Source organism: Ambystoma mexicanum, chromosome 6q, assembly GCF_040938575.1.
Source record: "Ambystoma mexicanum isolate Mex_15411 chromosome 6q, UKY_AmexF1_1, whole genome shotgun sequence".
Taxonomy (NCBI): domain Eukaryota; kingdom Metazoa; phylum Chordata; class Amphibia; order Caudata; family Ambystomatidae; genus Ambystoma; species Ambystoma mexicanum.
Window position 1 is genome coordinate 853,736,148 of NC_090937.1, and position 23,419 is coordinate 853,759,566.

At 56.4% G+C, this 23,419-nt stretch overlaps 1 protein-coding gene across 1 annotated transcript in view; it reads right to left on the reverse strand.

The window, feature by feature from the left end:
- Positions 1-23,419, reverse strand: part of TMEM192 (transmembrane protein 192) — a 925,211-nt gene that overhangs the window by 49,180 nt on the left and 852,612 nt on the right. The window contains exon 5 of the mRNA XM_069631380.1: positions 1,413-1,515. Within this exon, the coding sequence (XP_069487481.1) occupies positions 1,413-1,515 (103 nt within the window). The remainder of the gene's footprint in view (positions 1-1,412; positions 1,516-23,419) is intronic.

Below are 23,419 nucleotides of genomic sequence, written 5' to 3' on the forward strand. Positions count from 1 at the left end.
CAAAATATGACAGAGATTGTATATGAGGAGGCCCCTTGCGATGTAGACTAAGCCACAGGTTCCAAAGGTCAAGGGGATGGGTCCTTAAAAAGATAGCAAAAGTCACCTACTTGGTTGATGTTTGGAGGAGCAGTGTGTGCTCCATATTAGCATGATCAAACCTTACCTTGGGCGGGGAGGCATGGGTGAGGGGTGGATAAAATGTTTGCCTAGCTATTGGTATCTGAAGTGAAGGATGAAGAAAGGTGGCCCTCACATGGCTCTGTGGAGGGTGTGAAAGACATCCAGGCAAGATGAGGTATGCAAAGCATTGCTGAAACAGTTTCCTGACCCGACTTCCTGACCCCAGCGCCTTACGCCATTGTGAGAGCATAACACTGACACTGCAGACCGTGCATCTGTGAAGAGTAACTTTAACAGATGTCAAACAAGGATCAGGAATAAAGCTATGCCTAGGTCAATAAGATATTGGGGATAGGGTTGGGCATTCCTCAGTCCAAGAGCATCTACTCTGTGTGGCTTACAGTGGCTCAACGTTTTCACAATAAAAGACACACACATTATCGAAAGGTGACAAGCTTGTAGAAAGGTTGGGGGAAACTTCGTTTTATACCACATTCAGTTTGAACTCAGGTTAATTGGCAAAATTCCTTAACCAAACGTGCCAAGGAAAAGATGCCATTTTGTAATCCTGTAGGCTTGCACAATCATACGTTCATCCCATTTGGGTTTAAAAATGCATCTACCACTTTTTATAGATTTGTTAACTGTGGCCTCACTGGACTAGAGAACTTTTGTGTCACTTATTCAGTTACAGCTGTGAAGAGCATCTAGACCCCCACCAGACTGTTATAGCCAGTTGTTTTATCTACGTGTGAAAAACACTACCAGACTTTTCTTATTCACCCTATATTGTTTATATATTTACTTTATTCCGTTTCTTGCACATTGTAAATAGAGTATATGTTTAATCACATCTCTGAGTAGACATTTCCTTATTCTAGGTAATATTTAGTTAGACAGTATTCGTCAGCCCACCTCCCCCTTCTATGACTTGACAATGACTGCTAAACTAAGCTACTACTAGGCGTGCAAGGAAACGCTTGCATGAGATCATATTTGCCTGGATTAGTGTGTGCCCATATACCCTCAACACAGGGCTAAGAGAAATCCTGCTACATTGAGAGACTTTGTGCAAGGACATTTTTAATTTTAAAAAAAAGGTACATTGGCCTTCTTTAATGCACGTCTAAAAGGCTATGCTTACCATAACCAAGATCTACATTAAGAAGCCAGTACATAATTTAATTGCTGAGTTGTATTTTAAAGCCATTTGATTTCACAAACACATATGTTGTCACATTACATTTGCATAACAAATATGGATTCTAATGACACACATGCAGTATTACCTGAATCCAATTTCAGCATTAACGTGATGTGGGTAAGTCTGCAGCTTTTCTTCTTCAATGATATCTGGTCTAGGCATTGCTCTGTTAAATTTGCCAATTTTGACTAGGACAAGAAAAGATAAACAACGTATTAAGAAAATGGGGAGAAAGGGCAATAGTAAAGCGAAAATATACAACCAAACGACTTGAACCCAAGCAAAAGCTTAATTTACTCTGCAAAATACTGAGACGGCATGCACAATGTGAAGATATCACGTAATCAGTAACAAAAACACTCTTCATGATAGCTGACTACTGTGGGCCCACATGGGTGCTTTCCAATTGCAAGGGCCCAGCACCATTTGCAAAGAGGTACAAACCAAATGTGTTACTGACCACTCCCACCTGGTCCACAGAGCACTCCTATATAACAGTACTAATCCACAGGTATATCGGGTAATGGCAGACGATGCAAAAAAGAGAATGCAACGAGAAGTGGAGGATATAACTTTACCATTAAGTGAGGGGGAAATAAATAAAGTATGAAAGAAATTATAAGAGACATCAATTACAAATGTGTAAACAGCAGTAAAAAAACATTATCGGGTATCTAGTGATTTCAACGCAAAAATGGCAGAGATTGATTTTATAACGAAACAATTATAACGGAAACATATACATTTTATTTTGTAATATATATGGGGTGTGGGATAAGCCCAGTGGAGAGGGGTTTGGGGCGGGGTAAAAAGCATAGGGGCAAGCAGAGCTTATGGTGGGGGAAACCCCAGAGTGGGAATCCCCAAATAAAAATAAAGATATTTGAAGTTTTTTCCTTATAATTGTTTCATTTTAAAATGCCCGAAAACTCTCTGAAAACGATTTCTGTAACATCACATAGAAACCCTCATGGTTCTATGTGATTTTACCGAAATAATTTTCAGAGAGGTATTTCATAACAAAAAATGATAACAAAAAATATCAGATTTTGTTATTTGGGGGTGTCCCCCCCACCCGCCAAGCCCTGTTTATCTATGCAACACCCCAAATATATATACATCTTATAAAATCGATCTTTTTTCATTATAATAGTTTCATTATAAAAGCATTCTCTGAAATGTTTTAGTTAAAATCACTGGATACCCAGCATCACATGTAAACCGGTGCGCTCTCTCATTGCTGCTCCACCCCTATTCGAATATCACTACTATCCCAAGGCATTTCTCATCCTCCCCAGCTGGTTTCCCGGCATGATATTCACTTTTGGCCTTCATCATGAGTGCTGCTAAACAAATGGAACAGAGGGACAAGAATGATTCAAGAGGCTTGATGGCCCACGGCAAAAATACACAAAATGTATCATTTCCTCTGATGAGTTAAGAAATCTGCAGACTAAGAGGGTAATTCATAGAATTTCGCAGAAAAGTGTCGCAAGCGGCTGGCGCAGAGTGTCCGCGTGCGATTGTCTGCGCCAGGCACGTGCGCCAAAACCGATTTCCACGCACAGCGTATTCATGGATTTTAGGCTCCCAAACCAGCCGTGGCGCAGAGAATCGCAGCGACCCTGCAGCAGCACCAGTAACGCCCCCAAAACCGCCCTCGCACAAGGAAAAGCCATCAAAATCGCTAAATCATCGCAAAGGGCTGCGCTAACCCTGGACCAGTTCACCGGGCTGGCAAACAGCAAACGCCAAGCGGGGAACGTGTATTTCAGGGGTGCGCGGGAAGTTCCACACGCGTTTGGCCCCGTGCAAGCAGGGTACGTGTATTCCATGGGTGCGCGGGAAGGTCCACACGCGATTTCAGCAAGGTACGTGTATTCCAGGGGTGCGTGGGAAGTTCCACAGGCGATTTCAGCAGGCTACGTGTATTTCAGGGGTGTGCGGGAAGTTCCACACGCGATTTCAGCAAGGTACGTGTATTAAAGGGGTGCGCGGGAAGTTCCACACGCGATTACAGCAGGGTATGTGTATTTCAGGGGTGCGCGGGAAGTTCCACACGCGATTGGCCCAGTGCGAGCAGGGTACGTGTATTCCATGGGTGCGCGGGAAGTACCACACGCGATTTCAGCAGGGTACGTGTATTCCAGGGGTGCGCGGGAAGTTCCACACGCGATTCCAGCAGGGTACGTGTATTTCAGGGGTGCGCGGGAAGTTCCACACCCGATTGGCCCAGTGCGAGCAGGGTACGTGTATTCCATGGGTGCGCGGGAAGTTCCACACGCGATTTCAGCAGGGTATGTGTATTCCAGGGGTGCGCGGGAAGTTCCACACGCGATTTCAGCAGGGTACGTGTATTTCAGGGGTGCGCGGGAAGTTCCACACGCGATTGGCCCAGTGCGAGCAGGGTACGTGTATTCCATGGGTGCGCGGGAAGTTCCACACGCGATTTCAGCAGGGTACGTGTATTTCAGGGGTGCGCGGGAAGTTCCACACGCGATTTCAGCAGGGTACGTGTATTTCAGGGGTTCTGGGGAGTACTACACGTGAATTGGCCGTGTGGGTCCTCCTAGGTGTACGCTCCACAACCTCCACGGCCCCTGCAGGCAGCCCACACCACGGGGGACTACCCTGCACCCCTGCTCATGTCCCGCAGGCAGCCCATCCACCATGGGCATGCCCCCCAGCCAACCCACATGTCACCTTGCACTACTGATCAACAATGCATGTCTCCCACCACCCCCACCCCCCAGCAGTGCAGGGGCAGCCTCCACCAGGCCCCCACTCATGTCTCCCACCACCCCCACCCCCCAGCCACCATGGGCAGCCTCCACCAGGCCCCCACCCATGTCTCCCACCACCCCGCCACCAGGGGCAGCCTCCACCAGGCCCCCACTCATGTCTCCCATCACCCCCACCCCCCAGCCACCAGGGGCAGCCTCCACCAGGCCCCCACCCATGTCTCCCACCACCCCCACCCCCCAGCAGTGCAGGGGCACCCTCCACCAGGCCCCCACTCATGTCTCCCACCACCCCCACCCCCCAGCAGTGCAGGGGCACCCTCCACCAGGCCCCCACTCAGGTCTCCCACCACCCCCACCCCCAAGCAGTGCAGGGGCACCCTCCACCAGGCCCCCACTCATGTCTCCCACCACCCCCAACCCCAGCACTGCAGGGGCACCCTCCACCAGGCCCCCACTCATGTCTCCCACCACCCCCACCCCCCAGCCACCAGGGGCAGCCTCCACCAGGCCCCCACTCATGTCTCCCACCACCCCCAGGGGCAGCCTCCACCAGGCCCCCACTCATGTCACCCACCACCCCCAGCCCCTAGCAGTGCAGGGGCACCCTCCACCAGGCCCCCACTCATGTCTCCCCCCACCCCCCAGCAGTGCAGAGGCACCCTCCACCAGGCCCCCACACATGTCTCCCACCACCCCCACCCCCCAGCAGTGTAGGGGCACCCTCCACCAGGCCCCCACTCATGTCTCCCACCCCCCCCACCCCTCAGCAGTGCAGGGGCAGCCTCCACCAGGCCCACACTCATGTCTCCCACCACCCCCACCACCCAGCCACCAGGGGCAGCCTCCACCAGGCCCCCACTCATGTCTCCCACCACCCCCACCCCCCAGCAGTGCGGGGGCACCCTCCACCAGGCCCCCACTCATGTCTCCCACCACCCCTACCCCCCCAGCAGTGCAGAGGCAGCCTCCACCAGGCCCACACTCATGTCTCCCACCACCCCCACCACCCAGCCACCAGGGGCAGCCTCCACCAGGCCCCCACTCATGTCTCCCACCACCCCCACCCCCCAGCCACCAGGGGCAGCCTCCACCAGGCCCCTACTCATGTCTCCCACCACCCCCACCCCCCGGCAGTGCAGGGGCAGCCTCCACCAGGCCCCCACTCATGTCTCCCACCACCCCCACCACCCAGCCACCAAGGGCAGCCTCCACCAGGCCCACACTCATGTCTCCCACCACCTCCACCACCCAGCCACCAGGGGCAGCCTCCACCAGGCCCACACTCATGTCTCCCACCACCCCCACCACCCAGCCACCAGCAGCAGCCTCCACCAGGCCCCCACTCATGTCTCCCACCACCCCCACCCCCCAGCAGAGCAGGGGCAGCCTCCACCAGGCCCCCACTCATGTCTCCCACCACCCCCACCCCCCAGCAGTGCAGGGGCACCCTCCACTAGGCCCCCACTCATGTCTCCCACCCCCTACCCCCCCAGCAGTGCAGGGGCAGCCTCCACCAGGCCCACACTCATGTCTCCCACCACCCCACCACCCAGCCACCAGGGGCAGCCTCCACCAGGCCCCCACTCATGTCTCCCACCCCCCAGCCACCAGGGGCAGCCTCCACCAGGCCCCCACTCATGTCTCCCACCACCCCCACCCCCCAGCAGTGCAGGGGCAGCCTCCACCAGGCCCCCACTCATGTCTCCCACCATCCCCACCCCCCCAGCAGTGCAGGGGCACCCTCCACCAGGCCCCCACTCATGTCTCCCACCACCCCCACCACCCAGCCACCAGGGGCAGCCTCCACCAGGCCCACACTCATGTCTCCCACCACCTCCACCACCCAGCCACCAGGGGCAGCCTCCACCAGGCCCCACTCATGTCTCCCACCACCCCCACCCCCCAGCAGAGCAGGGGCAGCCTCCACCAGGTCCTCACAATCCCCAATCATGTGCGTTATGGTCAGCTTCCACAGCCAAAAAGCCCTACCAAGTAACCCATTCACCCACATGGAAATGGAAATTACATGTTACACCCCCAATGTTCATAAAGCTAATGAACCCATGTCCGTCACACACAATGGTTGCAATTGAATGGGAAAACACCCAACATGACATGCATGAAACCAATGAGATGATACCACACAGTGAAGTATGAAAACAAAATTGTATTAAAAAAAATAAAAATGCAAAAGAAGTGAAACAAACTACAATGGCAATGAAAAAAAGATAAGCTGCATGTCCGATTAAAAAAATAAAAACACCAAATCCGAATCCAAAAAAATGCTGTCCAAAGTCAAATGAAAAATAAAATCAATCCAATGAAGAACTATGTACAATACTTCCAAGGGTCCATGAGCCCAACTGAACAAAGGAAACCTACAAAAAACCCTAACTAAAATGCAACTATATACAAAAAGTGGAGCAGTGTCCGTCGACTCCAAATCATAAGAACAAACAAAGGAAACCTAAAACTAAAGAACTATATACAAAGGCGGCGGGCAAGTCCAGCGGCTCACTCTGTGGTGTTCCGGGCCACGGCATCATCGAACTCCTGTTCGATGTCCCAGAGGCGGTCCTGTTCCATGGCCCCGAGGGTCTGCAGGGACGACGCCGTGTCCTCCTCCAACCCCCTGCGGATTGCCTCGAGGCACTCGGCCCGCCTCAGGGCCCTCCGCATGGAGTTCTCCGCCCTGACCATTGTGAGCCACGCCTCTTCTGCCCGCCGCCGCTCCGCATCTATGGCGTGGCCCAACCGCTGCCACACGGAAGACACTCTCTGTCCTGGGTCCTCCTGCCCTCCGGCCGATGCCTGCCCCTCCGATGTCGAAGGCCCCGAGCCTTCATGGCTCCCACCATGTTGCTGCTGCTGCTCTGCCTCTGCCCGTGCACTGCCTCCTGCTGCCTGCACATCCGCCGCCGGATGGGGTGCAGTCGTAGATGTGGCCACCCATGCTGGACGTCCGACTCCCGACTGTGGCAGGGATGCCTCCTCCACCAGCCTGGCCGCACCGTCAGAGGCAGCTCCACAGGGTACCCAGGTGTCTGAAGGGTGGGAAGATGGCACAGAGGACGACTGGTGCGTAGGGGGTCCAGTTGAGGAGGGGGTCGGAGCAAGCCCCATCAGACGGAGGAATCCGGCCTGGGTGACCTGTCCCAGCAGGCTGACGTGGTCAACGAGCCATTCGAGATGACGTGCAGTCTCTCCATGAAAAGACTGCAGGTCACCTCGCATGGCCCGTTGACGCAACGCCACACCAGCCAGGACAGGCTCAACCCGGACCTGGATAGCCACGTCCGCAGGCAGAGGAAGGCCAGTTGACGTCAGCTCATCCCCTGCCTGAAAACGCGTCTGGACGTAGGCATCCCTGCTGGTGCAAGATGATGCAGGGACAGGATCGGGGACAGGATTGCACACAGGCACCTCCGCGGCAGCCTGTGCTGCCTCCTGTCCCTGGTCCTGCACTGCACCACTAGCACCAGTGGGATCCCCACCTCCAGACCCCGTCTCTGGTGCTTGCACGGCCTCCTCCTCCACCAAAACGCCCCCACCAACCTGGATGACACCGTGCCATCTTCCCCTGTTGGGCCCTGTGGGGTCCCATCTGCCCCTTCTGCTGCCGAGGAGTCCAACTCCAACCTCCGCCTCTTGGACCTCCCCCCGGCAGCTGCGGCCTGGGATGCGGCACCGGACTCCTCACTCCCCGATGAGATGACAACACGGGAGGGGAGCCGGGCCTTGCGTCTCCGGCTGGCGGTGGGATCCCCGCCGCTGTGCTCCACAGCACCTTCTCCGCCCTCTTCATCAGTTGACGCTGCAGACAGGGAGAAACAAAACACAGGCATCAGGGCACTGTACAATGGACACATACACACATGACAGTTGCACATGAGTGGCATTGGCAAACCTCAGACATGTCATCACAATCCCCAACACACATGTCATTACAACTCGCACACGAGCCATACCACAGCCATATCGCAACTGCCACCACCATCCATACACATACAACAGCATGATCAGCCAAAGGTGAGCCCAACATCGCATGCAACACAGGAAGTGCACCACACATGTACACACACCACCACACTTGCATGCATGTGTACACCTCTGCCAAGTGTCGCACTGTTCAGACGGGCATCCATGTCACATCTGCCAATCAGGCTTCCACATACCGCTGTCACATGCATCCATGTTGCATCACAGTTGCACCCTTGTCAAATACACACACATGCACATGTACACAGTGCTGATACATGCAGCCGAAAACAACATACATGCGTGACATCACGGATATGTCTACTTACATACACATTCATCCAAACATGTGTGCCCACACAACTGCATTTGGCATGCAAGCCTACACACACAAGCACCATCCATGTCTCACACATTACAGCCCTCGCATGTGTCAGCCCCACGGCCCTGTACACCCCCAGCCATACTCGACCCCATACAAACAGATGTGCAACCTGCACACTACCGAATAATCACCACACGCACTGCTCACAATCAGGATGCATGTACACTCACCGCTCGACTCCAGACGGGTCTGCTTCTCTAGGACCTGGACGTGGAGCGCTGGGGATATGCGTTCCAGGACCCTCATCTGTTCTTCCGACAAGTGGCCCCGGCGCCCCTTGGCATCCGCTGCCTTCAAGAGGCGCCGGGCCTTGTTCAGGGTCCTGGACCTGAAGTCCTCCCAGCGCTTCCTGACATGTTGTAAGTCGCGGACTGCCACCCCCTCCGCGTTGATGGCAGTCACAATGTCAGTCCAGATCCGAGTCCGTCCTTCCTTGTCGGCGCGGGAACTTTCGAAGAGGGCATCATACTGTCCCAGGACTTGCTCCACCAGGACACCAACTTCGGTGGCACTGAAGCTGGTGCCCCTCTGCCTCTCTGGCCGGGGGTTGTCAGTGGTCACAGATGGTGTTTGCCCCGACATGACAACCCCAGAGGCAGGAGTGGGTGGGCAACTGGGTCCTGGGGCTGGGCTGTGGAGCGATGGAATCCCAGTCGGGAGTCTTCGGTTCCAGCAGGGGGGGTCACAGCTGCAGCACCACTGGCTGATGTGTAGGCAGCAAATGGCAGTGCACGTGGGCAGCAGGCAGTCAGGCAGCAGCAGATGACAGGTGGAAGCGTGCTAGGGGCTCTGGGGGGCAGTAGTTCGGCCTTCTGGGCAGGAGCGTGGTCTTCCGTGTGCATACGCGTGGCCAGCTTGATACGGAGTGATTTGGCACGTGAAAAATCTGCACGTCAGCGTGTAATTCGAGGAAAGGCCCTTAGCGCGTAAGCGCGTCTGCACGCATACGCATTTTCATTGGACAGAAGGCCCCTCAAGTGCAAGCGCCCCTGTGACGTGACGCGTACAGACGTGCATGCGCATTTCAGCGCGCGTGAAAAAATGCACGTCCGCGTGTAATACAAGGAAAGGGCCATGCGCGTATGCACGGCAGCATGCATATGCGATGTCATTGGACCAAAGGCCCTTAGCGCGTAAAGGCGTCGCCAGCGTATGAGCGTCTATGAAGTCACGTGCACGTAGAATTGGGCACACGTTTGAAAATGTTGCGTGTTAAAAAAATGAAAGACACGTCCGAGTGTCAAAGCGTGTAATTGGTGGGAATGGGCCTAGCACGTACACGCGGCAGTGACAAAGCGTGTAATTGGTGGAAATGGCCCTAGCGCGTACACGCCGCGTAAGTGACGCTGGACGTGTGGGCCTGTATAAATGGTACGTGTAGAACACCATTTCCTTGTACGTGCTTTTCGTGGAGAGCGAGTGGGTGAATTCTGTACTTCTTGTCGTTTCACACGCGATTTACTTCACAGCGTTTCAAGTTCGTATTCCCTGTTACCTCCGACAGCTTTTTCTCTTTTTTCTCTTTTACTGGTTTACCTGGGCCTGTTCCCTCAAACAGTGTTCCCTTCTACTGTTGTCTTGTCTCCTCAGACAGCGTACAAATCTTCTTTTGGCGGGGGTGTTGCCAACCAAACGCGCTCCTTTTTCACGCTCTTTTACCTGGCAGACGGTGAGTCACGCACGTATCTAACATCTGTGCTTGCCCCGTGTGTAGCCTACCCCTTCAGAGGTCATTCTAGGCTGCGTGTGACATGCATACGTTCATTCTTGTGTTACTGGGTGCCACAGCGTAGTGCAGGTTTTTCTTTCTGCACACGTGGTCTAGGAGGGGTTGCGTGCACGTCATCTGTGCGTAGCGTGACCCGTCATCTTTCCCCAGGGGTTACATTCAGCCTTGCTAGAGCACTAGGGTACAATTACCATCTGGTACCCAACCCCTTTGACCCCCAATTGCCCAGGACAATAGTTTACAGCCACTCCCATACGCACATTAACATCAGTGCCATGGCTGGGAGGCAAAGGTGGAAGAGCCACAAGTGGTGGCCGTGGTGGATCCGGTAGGGGACGTGGTTGTTACTTGCAGGGTGAGCCTGTCCCCCCATGTGTGGAGGACCAGTCAAGGGCACCCATAATCTCCCCCCCCCTCCCGTTGAGGCTGATGTGGCTGACACCATCCATGCTCAGCCCTTGTTGGACCAGCCCATTGTGGCACCAGACCTGGCTGACTCCATGGCTGACTTCCAGGTCAGCAGGCCTATGACACGTGTGCTGGTGCACGTTGATGTCATCATGCCACGTGCATCTGGGGTAGCAAGGTCATCTGCTGCCCCAAGTAGGCAGGGCGGAGAGGCTGCAGGGGCAGCTGCGGCTCCATCCACCCCAGCTCTCACACACCCAGCCAGGACAGTGTCGGTGCTAGTCCATCCTGCTGACATTCCCCCTGACACCATTACACTTGAGCCAATGCCTGCGCCAACTCCCATGCTGAGTGTGCAATCCCACACTCCTGATACAGAGTCCACCAGGGCTCCTGCCCCTAGTGTCCAGAGCGGCGCAGGACACTCAGGATCACCACCACCTTCCAAGCGGAAGAGGAAGAGTGCTCGTCCGGCACAGGCTGATGCCCCAGACACGGCTACACAGTCCGGCCCGTCGAGGAAGCCCAGCTTCACGGATGACGAACTGAATGCACTTGTCGAGTATGTGTCCGCACATGATAACGAGATGGTCATTGTTGCAGGATCCAAGACCACACCTGCACAACGCCAGGCACACTGGCAGACCGTTGCGGACATCGTAAGTGCCCTTGGAATCGTGAGGCGCACAGCCAATGATTGCTATAAGCGCTGGAATAACCTAAAGCGCAGGGCAAAGAGTAAGCTGGCCTCAAGTCATGCCGCAACTCTAGTGACTGGAGGTGGGTCTCCAGTAGTAGACATGGAACTCACTCCACATGAGTCAGTCGCTGGGACCTACGTCACGGAGGAACAGATCCAAGGTGTGGGAGATCTGCCTGATTACGAGGCATTGTCCGGTGAGTGCACATGCATGTGTGTGTCATCCATGTGCATGGTGTGTGTGTGAGGGATTCTGTTTGTGTGCCAGGTGAGAGTGTGTGCGCCTGAGTCGTATGGGTCAGCCATGTGCTTCATGCAATACATCCTGCGCAGCTGCATTTGGCCATAGCAGTATCCCTTCTGCCAACAGTAGACATCTAGCCCACTGCACGCCAGTTGCCCTTGAAGTGTCACCTTGCCACAACATTGTTGCTTATTTTTCACTGTTCATTCAGTCAGATTGTTTGCATTCCACCACTTTTACTAGGCATTTCGCAGTCCTCTAGTCACATGTCTGACATGGCTATGGTAAAGTGGAGTGACTTTGTTACCTGGATATCATTTGTTCACACATGTCCCTGTGCAATTGGACCATTTTGGACTGGCAGCTCCAGGTGAAAAATCTGACCTGTTTCAATTAGAAAAGCTATTACATGTGGGAACTGGACTGAATGAATAGGTGCTGCCCTCCTCTCCATCTTCACTCAATAGCAATGGTACATGCCATCTGTGTGATGGCATGTGTGTTTCACCTGGCAATCACAGGCCAATGTGTGATGCCACTGCCAGGCAGCATGCAGAAAATGTGTTCATCTTCCATCTTGGTGTCATCAATGTGTGCCATTTGCCTCCCCTTCATACGCAGTGAGGGTGCATGCATGGGAGGGTTTTAGTCATGTGGGACATGTGTCAATCAAGTACTGGTTCTCTTGCTTCTCAGCCCTCATTGTGTGCCATGGTGCTAATGCCTGTTTCCATTTCTTTGTTTTTATGTCTTTGCAGGGGAAGACGCACCTGATACTGCTGGGTTGTGGAGATGGTGCAGACCCAGGAGGGGTCCGAGGGCCGACCAACCACCAGTGAGGGACGTGGTGTGGTGGTGGGTGAGAACCCACAAGTGCTGCAGGTCGTGCTCTCAAGGGGTGTCTCTGGCTGCACCTCCCCCGAGCTGTACTCAGGTGTTGATTCGGATGATGAGACCTATGTGCCGTCGCAGGTTAGTGTTCCAGGGAGGGATTCTGTTCTGTCCCACCCACCTGCACCAGGGTCAGAACCCTCAATGGGGATGTCAGTGTTGGCAGCTACGCCTTTGGTGGTTACGGATGCAGGGTCACACTCCGCGACATCTGATCCTGTTCCTGGGACAGCAGATCAGAGGGGGAATGCAGTCCTGCAGCCTCAGGCAGTGCCGGCACAGCAAGGCGCAGTTCGCCTTGCCCCAGACAGGTGTGGTGCCCGCCGACGTGGTGGCCGTAGGCCACCTGGCAATACCGCATGGGAGCAATCCATTTACGGTATGGCAACCCAACAGGCAGCATCATCCAAGATGATGGCTCAGGCCATGGATAGGGTGGCCACTTCCATTGTCCCCCTTGAAAGGCTGATGGAGCGACTACAGCAGGCAACCGACTCCATCTGCCAGTCACACAGGGAGGACATGTTGGCGTCCAACAGGGACAGGCGGGCGGCACTGGCGACTCTGCAGGAGGCCATCTCCATAGAGTCCCAGGGCCACAGGGAAGCCCTGAGGCAGGAGCTCCTTCACCTCAGGATGACTCTTGTTGAGCTTGAGGCTTCAACACACCAAAGGACAGAACAGCAGCTGGAGCGTCTCACCCGTACGCTCTCAGCTGAGATGCAGGCAACGAGGGCGGAGGTCCGGGCATCCCGTGAGTTGTTGCATGGGGACCTCCGCACACTCATCCTCCAGAACGAGACCTACCACACCCGCATGCTTGCAGCCATGGAGGAGCAGACTAGGGCCTTGCGTGGGCTGCCTCCCATAGTGCAACCACCTCCGGATGCAGCTGCACAGGGTGATAATAGCGACAGCAGTGATACTCCCACAATAGGGTAGCTGTGTGGGCCATGAGCCCATGGAGGTGTTTTTTTCCCCCAGGATCCACACAGGTGGGTTTTGGTGTGCACCCTGTCCTCGGACCTCCTGGGTGGCCTCCCCAACCCCCCGGGCCCATCAAGGGCCATTTTTGATTTTTTTTTATTTTTATTTTTATTTTTCCCAATTTTTTTGGGACAATTTGTTGCCTTCCGTGGTTCCTGTGGGCATACGCTGCATTGTGGCTGGGCATATGCAGGCTTGTCATGTATTTGGTTCAGATGCTTGGGTTTGAGTCACACACACCCCTCCTGCTTCCCGTTTCCATGGGCTTGCAAAGGGTGTGCCCAAGTGACATTGACGTACATGGTGACATTGGACTCCCACTACATGTGTGGGTAGTCTAGTCAATACTGTGTATACATTCCTAGTGCATATTGCTGTTGTGTTGTACACTGCATGTTGCATTGATGTGTAACTCTTCTTCTGTGTCTACCTCCCAATTTGCAGGTCCCTTCCTCATGTCTACACAAGGCCCTCTAGTTTGGAGATGGGGTCCATGTTGGCAGCAGTGCACCTACAACTCTACATGGCGCCAACACTACACAGTTGGTAGTGGTGGGAGTGCAGGCATTTCCAGGTGGTGAGACTACTGATTTATTACATTTGTGATGTCATGTTAATGGTAGTACCTGGTCAAGTTTGTTGTTGGTCCTGCATTACTGTGAGCATTTCAGGTGTTGCAAGTTTCAATTAGGGACACTGTACATTGTGACACTAGTGTCATGTTGTGGGGATTACTTGGTTTACCTGCAAATAGCATGACATGGCAAGGTGTGTCGTGTGGCGGTGCTGGGGATGGGTTGGCTGACATGGCACTGTCCTCTTGTTGCATTTTGCAAGTGGGTATTCATTTTAGCTGCTTGAATGTGTTTCTTCACAAAACTGCATTGGTGGTGTCTGTGTGGGTAGGGATGCACACATTGTAACACTGCCAGGTGAACAATCTCAGGCTGATATGGTTTTCACGGTTGATTCTCCAGACATTCAGGATCAGTGTCAGGTTGAGTCATCATTGATTGTCAGATGGAATGTGCCAGGGCAGCGTGCACTCCACAGGGGTGTGATTTCTATGTGAAGTAATTAGCCACTAGCTGTGTACGGGCTGTCTCCCCCGTGCCCTTTCCCCTCCCATGCGCAGCGGCTGTGCATGTGGTTGGGGATGTGGGGCCACCACCATGTCCACGGCCAGGCCCCGGCGTGTTGCAACGTTGTGCAGGACACATGCTGCCACTATGATCCTGCACACTACTGGGGGAGCGTACAACAGCTGCCCGCCAGAACGGTCAAGGGAGCGAAAGCGTGACTTTAGCACTCCGAATGTGCGCTCCACTATGCCCCGGGTTGTAATGTGGGCTGTGTTATATCTTACCTGGGGTGGCGTGGTGGGGTTCCGAATTGGCGTCATCATGTGGGGGCTGAGAGGGTAGGCACTGTCCCCTGTGGAGGTGGTGATTGGTATCATTGGTGGGGTTGTGACCTTGCTCAGTATCTGACATGCATGCATGTGCAGTGGCATTCATACTCACCAAGCAGCCATGTATCGCCATGCCGCCCAGCTTCTAGGTCCCGGCTTAGGGTGGACATTCGATAAATGAAGCTGTCGTGGGTGGAGCCGGGATAGTTGGCATATACTGAGGTGATGATTCCCTTGGCATTACATACTACCTGCACGTTGATGGAATGCCAGTGCTTGCGGTTCCTATAGATGTGCTCTGATGCCCTGGGGGGACGTAGAGCCACATGGGTGCAGTCGATGGCACCTAGCACTTTGGGGAATCGTGCCACACCGTAAAAATCCAGGGCGGCAGCATGCCTTTCTGCAGGTGTTCTGGGCAGGTATATGTGCCTGCGGACTGATGGCCGTGCAGTGATGATGTTCAAGACCTGGTGTAGGCAGCGTGACTGGGTGGCCTGTGATACCCCACCCACTATGGCACTTGTCCGCTGAAATGATCCAGTGGCTAAGAAGTGCAGTACATTGAGGACCTTCTCCAGGGGGCTGAGTGCTTGGGAGCACAAGGTGGGTGATGTGAGGTCATCCTCCCACTCACTCACCAGGTCCAGTATTATGTGTGGTGGAAACCTGTACCTCCCATACACCTGGTCATCAGGCATCCCGAAAAGGCTGGTTCTGGGGGTGAATATTCTGGCTCTGACTATCCTCCTCCTCCTCCTTTGGTAGCCCACGCCCACTGCTGCTAGGAACGGTATGTTCATCCTGGGTCTGAGCTTGTTATTTTGTTAGCGCGCAAATTTATGCGTTGCGCGTGTTGTAGGCGAGCGTGTGACCCGCGCACCCCTGAAATCCAGTACCCAGTCCAATAGCGTGTGGAAATTCCCACGCACCCCGGGATACAGGTGCGCTGACGTACTTGCGTGTGTAAGTGCCCGCGCACCCCTGATATACACGTACATAGGCCAATCGCGTGTAACCGCACTTTTGTCCAATTACAAGCGATACAACTCTGACGTGCAGTCTTTCCACGTGTGCTCTGTCATCACGTGCTGTGTGGGAAACACCCGTGCGGGTCACGTCACAGACGCGCTTACGCGCTGAGGGCCTTTGGTCCAATAGAATCGCGTATGCGTGCTGACGCGCTTACGCGCTAAGGGCCTTTCCTCGAATTTCACGCTGACGTGCAGGATTTTCACATGCCAAATCACTCCGTATCAAGCTGCCCACGCGAAAACACACGGAAGACCACGCTCCTGCCCAGAAGGCCGAATTACTGCCCCCCAGTGCCCCGAGCAGCCTCCCACGTGCCATCTGCTGCTGCCTGCCTGCCTGCCTGCTGCCACCGTGCCCTGCCATTTGGTGCCTGCACATCAGCCATCTGCAGGGGTCCAGTTGCTGTGTCCACCCCTGCTGGAACTGAAGACTCCCGACTGGGATTACATCGCTCCACAGCCCAGCCCCATGACCCAGTTGCCCACCCACACCTGCCTCTGGGGTTGCCATGTCGGGCCCTTCCACATCTGGCACCAGTGGCAACCCCAGGCCAGAGGGGCACCAGCTTCACTGCCACCGAAGTTGGTGTCCTGGTGAAGCATGTCCTGGGGCAGTATGATGCCCTCTTTGGATCGTCCCGCGCCAGCAAGGAAGGACGGGAGAGGATCTGGGCCGACTGTGTGGTTGCCATCAACGCGGAGTGGGTGGCAACCCGCGACGTCCAGAAGATCAAGAAGCGCTGGGAGGACTTGAGGTCCAGGACCCTCGTGAAGGCCCGGCGCCTCGTGGAGGGGGGGCGGGGCCGCATGAGTTCCATCCAGATGAGGGTCCTGGAACGCGTACGCCCAGCGCTCCACGCCCAGATCCTTGAGAGGGAGACCCGTCTGGAGTTGAGCGGTAAGTGTCCAAGCATTGCTGTGCGAGACAGGGCATGTTGCGGTGTGCTGGTTGTCTGATACTTGCCTGTATGTGTGACATAGGCCATGTATGCATGTATGTGTGCAGGGACATCATGGTAATGCATGTGCGACCAGTGATGTGTGAACCACATGGTTGTTGCATTTGTTTAAATGCGACATGGAGAGCCCTATGCAGATTTTAGACATGAGAGCATGCCAGTCTCTGTTGCTGGACATGGGTGGGGGTGAGGGATGGGTGCTGATGGTAGGTACATATATGGTAGCCATGTCTGTGTGCCTGACCTGCGTGTCTGTGTCTTGTGCATGCCATGGATGCATGACACATGTGTGTGACAATGCACAGATTCACTGATGCAGCCTAGTTACCCTTGTATCCGCTGTGTTTGGGGTGTATGGGGCCAGATGGATGTGACTGCGGTGAAGGGTGTGCATGTGATAGGCATGACCCATGATGCATGTGAGTTCCATATCATTGTATGTTTCAAGAGTCCATTGGACATGTATGGAAATGTCCATGGCATGCACCATGTCTGTTACTGTGTGTGTTTTGCCTGGACTGACCCATGTGTTGTGGAGGGACATGATGGAAATGTACTTTGACAGTGGTACTCATCTGCTATTGCTTCCTGTCTAGGGGACCATTGTACAGTACACTGATGCTTGTGTTCTTTGTCTCCCTCTACGCAGCGGCTAGTGAAGAAGAGGGCGGAGACGGCGCTGTGGAGCAAGGCGGCGGGGATGCCCCCACGGCTGCAGCAGAAGGGGTGGGTGAGCCCCCACAGGGGCCTGCTACGGTGGAAGACGGTGAGGAGCCATCCAGGTTGGTGGTTTCCACAGAGGAAGAGGAGGCCGCCACAGGGGCACACATGGGGCCTGGTGGGGGCATCCCTGCTGGTGCAAGTGGTGCAGTCCAGGGCCAAGGCAGGAGGCAGCACAGGTCACCGTGGAGGGGCCTGTGCATGTCGCTGTCCCTCACCCTGTGAGTGCACCACCATGCACCAGCAGGGTTGCCCCGTCCCAGGCCCGTCTGCAGGTAGAGGAGATGTCCATGTCACCTGACTCCCCTCCACCTGCGGACGAGGGGACCCGTGTCCGTATGGAGAAGGTCCCGATTGGGGTTGCGATGCGCGCGGGTGCAATTCGTGATGACGTGCGTGCTTCCCGGGAGGAGCACGCACATCATCACGAAGAGCACCGTGCCGACGTGGCCCAATTGGGATCTTCCATGTTCGGGGTTTCCTGCATGTGTCGGCCAATCTGGCGGCCCTCTCCTCCTCTGTGGAGGCTATACGCCAGTCGTTCTCCTTGCCGTCTTCCGGCCCAGATGCCACCAGGGCCCCCTGTGGACCTGCCCTGACCTATGCAGCCAGCTCGGTGGGGATCCCATCCCTGCCACAGTCGGGAGTCGGAGGTCAAGCAGGGGTGGACACCACAGCAACTGTACCCCAGCAGATGGAGGATGTGCCGGCATCATCAGGCAGGGCACGTGCACGACGGCGTTGGTGGATTCCATCAGCCTGGATGCCGTCGTGCTGGCAGAGGCAGTTGCGTCGGAGGCAGCAGCAGAGTCAACGTGGGAGGCATCATGGCTCGGGGCCTTCAACATTGGAGGGGCAGGCATCGACGGAGGGCAGGAGGACCCAGGACAGGAAGTGTCTTCCGTGTGGCTGCGGTTGGGCCAGCAGATAGGTGTGGAGCAGCGGCGGGCGGAAGAGGAGCGGCTCACGATGGTCAGGGCGGAGAACTCCATGCGGCGGGCCCTGAGGCGGGCCGAGTGCCTCGGGGCAATCCGCAGGGGGTTGAAGGAGCAGATGGCGTCGTCCCTGCGGACCCTCGGGGCCATGGAACAGGACCGCCTCCGGGACATAGACGAGGAGTTTGATGATGCCCTGGCCCAGAACACTACGGAGTGAGCCGCTGGACTTGCCCGCCGCCTTTGTATATAGTTCTTTAGTTTTAGGTTTCCTTTGTTTATTCTTATGACTTGGAGTCGACGGACACAGCTCCACTTTTTGTATATAGTTGCTTTTTTGTTAGGGTTTTTAGTAGGTTTCCTTTGTTCAGTTGGGCTCATGGACCCTTGGATATTGTGTACATAGTTCTTCATTGGATTGTTTTATTTTTTAATTTTATTTTTTCTTCTCCATGGAGCAATGGTGTTTGGATTTTATTTTTTTTCTGTCGGATTGATTTCATTTTTAATGTGACTTTGAAGTACATTTGTTTTGGATTTTGTGTTTTTCATTTTTTGGGACATGAGTGGGGGCCTGGTGGGGGCTGCCCATGGTGGCTGGGGGGTGGGGGTGGTGGGAGATATGAGTGGGGGCCTGGTGGAGGCTGCCCCTGGTGGCGGGGGGTGGGGGTGATAGGGGCCATGAGTGGGGGCCTGGTGGAGGGTGCCCCTGGATGCTGGGGGGTGGGGGTGCAGGGGGACATGAGTGGGGGCCTGGTGGAGGGTGCCCCTGGTGGCTGGGGAGTGGGGGTGGTGGGAGACATGAGTGGGGGCCTGGTGGAGGGTGCCCCTGCAGTGCTGGGGGGTGGGGGTGGTGGGAGACATGAGTGGGGGCCTGGTGGAGGGTGCCCCTGCACTGCTGGGGGGTGGGGGTGGTGGGAGACATGAGTGGGGGCCTGGTGGAGGGTGCCCCTGGATGCTGGGGGTGCAGGGGGACATGAGTGGGGGCCTGGTGGAGGGTGCCCCTGGTGGCTGGGGGGTGGGGGTGGTGGGAGACATGAGTGGGGGCCTGGTGGATGGTGCCGCTGCACTGCTGGGGGGTGGGGGTGGTGGGAGACATGAGTGGGTGCCCGGTGGAGGCTGCCCCTGGTGGCGGGGGGGTGGGGGTGATAGGGGCCATGAGTGGGGGCCTGGTGGAGGGTGCCCCTGGATGCTGGGGGGTGGGGGTGCAGGGGGACATGAGTGGGGGCCTGGTGGAGGCTGCCCATGGTGGCTGGGGGGTGGGGGTGGTGGGACACATGAGTGGGGGCCTGGTGGAGGCTGCCCCTGCACTGCTGGGTGGTGGGGGTGGTGGGAGACATGAGTGGGGGCCTGGTGGGGGCTGCCCATGGTGGCTGGGGGTGGGTGGGAGACATGAGTGGGGGCCTGGTGGAGGCTGCCCCTGATGGCTGGGTGGTGGGGGTGGTGGGAGACATGAGTGGGGGCCTGGTGGAGGGTGCCCCTGCACTGCTGGGGGGTGGGGGTGGTGGAGAACATGAGTGGGGGCCTGGTGGAGGGTGCCCCTGCACTGCTGGGGGGTGGGGGTGGTGGGAGACATGAGTGGGGGCCTGGTGGGGGCTGCCCATGGTGGCTGGGGGGTGGGGGTGGGTGGGAGACATGAGTGGGGGCCTGGTGGGGGCTGCCCATGGTGGCTGGGGGTGGTGGGAGACATGAGTGGGGGCCTGGTGGAGGCTGCCCCTGGTGGCGGGGGGGTGGGGGTGATAGGGGCCATCAGTGGGGGCCTGGTGGAGGGTGCCCCTGGATGCTGGGGGTGGGGGTACAGGGGGACATGAGTGGGGGCCTGGTGGAGGGTGCCCCTGGTGGCTCGGGGGGTGGGGGTGGTGGGAGACATGAGTGGGGGCCTGGTGGAGGGCGCCCCTGCACTGCTGGGGGGTGGGGGTGGTGGGAGACATGAGTGGTGCCTGGTGGAGGCATCCCCTGGTGGCGGGGGGGTGGGGGTGATAGGGGCCATGAGTGGGGGCCTGGTGGAGGGTGCCCCTGGATGCTGGGGGGTGGGGTTGCAGGGGGACATGAGTGGGGGCCTGGTGGAGGCTGCCCATGGTGGGGGTGGTGGGAGACATGAGTGGGGGTCTGGTGGCGGCTGCCCCTGCACTGCTGGGGGGTGGGGGTGTTGGGAGACATGAGTGGGGGCCTGGTGGGGGCTGCCCATGGTGGCTGGGGGGTGGGGGTGGGTGGGAGTCATGAGTGGGGGCCTGGTGGAGGCTGCCCCTGGTGGCTGGGGGGTGGAGGTGGTGGGAGACATGAGTGGGGGCCTGGTGGAGGGTGCCCCTGCACTGCTGGGGGGTGGGGGTGGTGGGAGACATGAGTGGGGGCCTGGTGGGGGCTGCCCATGGTGGCTGGGGGGTGGGGGTGATTGGGAGACATGAGTGGGGGCCTGGTGGGGGCTGCCCATGGTGGCTGGGGGTGGGGGTGGGTGGGAGACATGAGTGGGGGGCTGGTGGGGGCTGCCCATGGTGGCTGGGGGGGGTGGGGGTGATGGGAGACATGAGTGGGGGCCTGGTGGAGGCTGTCCCTGGTGGCGGGGGGGGTGGGGGTGATAGGGGGGCCTGGTGGAGGGTGCCCCTGGATGCTGGGGGGTGGGGGTGCAGGGGGACATGAGTGGGGGCCTGGTGGAGGGTGCCCCTGGTGGCTGGGGGGTGGGGGTGATGGGAGACATGAGTGGGGGCCTGGTGGAGGGTGCCCCTGCAGTGCAGGGGGGTGGGGGTGGTGGGAGACATGAGTGGGGGCCTGGTGGAGGGTGCCCCTGCACTGCTGGGGGGTGGGGGTGGTGGGAGACATGAGTGGGTGCCTGGTGGAGGCTGCCCCTGGTGGCGGGGGGTGGGGGTGATAGGGGCCATGAGTGGGGGCCTGGTGGAGGGTGCCCCTGGATGCTGGGGGGTGGGGGTGCAGGGGGACATGAGTGGGGGCCTGGTGGAGGGTGCCCCTGCACTGCTGGGGGGTGGGGGTGATAGGGGACATGAGTGGGGGCCTGGTGGGGGCTGCCCATGGTGGCTGGGGGGTGGCAGGGGGACATGAGTGGGGGCCTGGTGGTGGGTGCCCCTGGATGCTGGGGGTGCAGGGGGACATTAGTGGGGGCCTAGTGGAGGGTGCCCCTGGATGCTGGGGGGTGGGGGTGCTGGGTGACATGAGCAGGTGTGCAGGGTAGTCCCCTGTAGTGTGTGCTGCCTGCAGGGGCCGTGGAGGGTGTACAGGGAATACCTGGGAGCACACAGCCAAATCGCGTGTGGGACTTCCCGCGCACCCCTGAAATCCACGTACACGGCCAAATCGCGTGTGGAACTTCCCGCGCACCCCTGAAATCCACGTACCCTGACAAATCGCGTGTGGAACTTCCCGCAAACCCCTGAAATCCACATACCCGGCCAAATCACGTGTGGTACTTCCCGCGCACCCCCGAAATCCATGTACACGGCCAAATCGCGTGTGGATCTTCCCGCGCACCACTGAAATCCACGTACCCTGACAAATCGCGTGTGGAACTTCCCACGCACCCCTGAAATCCACGTACCCGGCCAAATCGCGTGTGGTACTTCCCGCGCACCCCTGAAATCCACGTACACGGCCAAATCGCGTGTGGAACTTCCCGCGCACCCCTGAAATCCACGTACCCCGACAAATCGCATGTGGAACTTCCCGCGCACCCCTGGAATCCACGTACACGGCCAAATCGCGTGTGGAACTTCCCGCGCACCCCTGTAATCCACGTACCCTGACAAATCGCATGTGGAACTTCCCGCAAACCCCTGGAATTCACATGCCCTGCCAATTCGCGTGTGAGACTTCCCGCGCACCCCGGTATACACGCACTTTTTGTCAGCGGGTGTCTGTGTTTGTGGGTACCCCTTTGCACGTCATTTGTCCTGGAGGGCCACAGTATGGGACATTCATCATGGCAGTATATAGGTGCCATTTGTTGGCGCACCTTTTGGCGCACATTTCTTCCAGGCGCAGAGACGCTACCGCCTGCTTTCTTGTGGCGGTCGTGTTTGTGCCTGTGCGCTGGTTTGAGCGTGCGCTTTTTTGCCCTATTCTATTCCATGAATACGTGTTGTAGGCGAGCGTGTGGGCGTTCCGCGCACTTGTACCCTGTACTTCCCCCGTGACGCCCACATTTTGGCAAGTTGTTCCCCATTCCGAGTGTTACGCCCCGTGTTCCGCCTACTTTTGTAGCGTGCGCCGCGCTATGTACGATTTTCGCTGTGGCCTGTGCGATTTTCGCTGTGACCTGGCGCACGCAGTTAGATGGCCTGTGCGCCAACGTGCACCGCGCACTTTATTATCGCACATCCGATGGTTTTCTCGCGCACAGCCTTCCATGAATCGATGTGCGCTGCTTTTCGTGCGATTTTCACACTTGCATTGCGATTTTCGCTATTCCACTGCGATTCGCACGTTTTTGGCCACTTGCGCCGCGCTAATTATTCCATGAATCGGCCTGTAAGTCTTCAAAAACGTTGTGGTTGCTGTAGTTCATAGTGAACCTAATTCTGCAGAGGATGCCACTCTAACTACCCTGGGATATGCAGCCCTTTTTAAGATATTCTGAGCAGAACCTAGAACTTACTTAAAGCCTTAGCTGAACTGTGGATGAGAAAATACAGATATAGGCAAATAAAGATTTAAAAAATGTAGATTGAAAATAGGTTACGAAGAAATAATATATTTATAGGGGGCACAGCAGCAATCTCCCAATTACTGTACAGCATCACTTCACTAAAATGTTGAACTGGCCGATCTGACTCTAGACAGGATCCACTGAAATTTTGCAAATATCAACTAGAAAAAATGAAAAAATGGATCCTGGATGAGCTCACAAGTTTGCATTTTTTCGCTTTAAGGAACTCATTAGACATAGGCTTTGTGGTGCACTCTAGATCTCCTTCCACACTACAAAATTACTGCCATTTAAAAACTTGGGCCTTCCATAT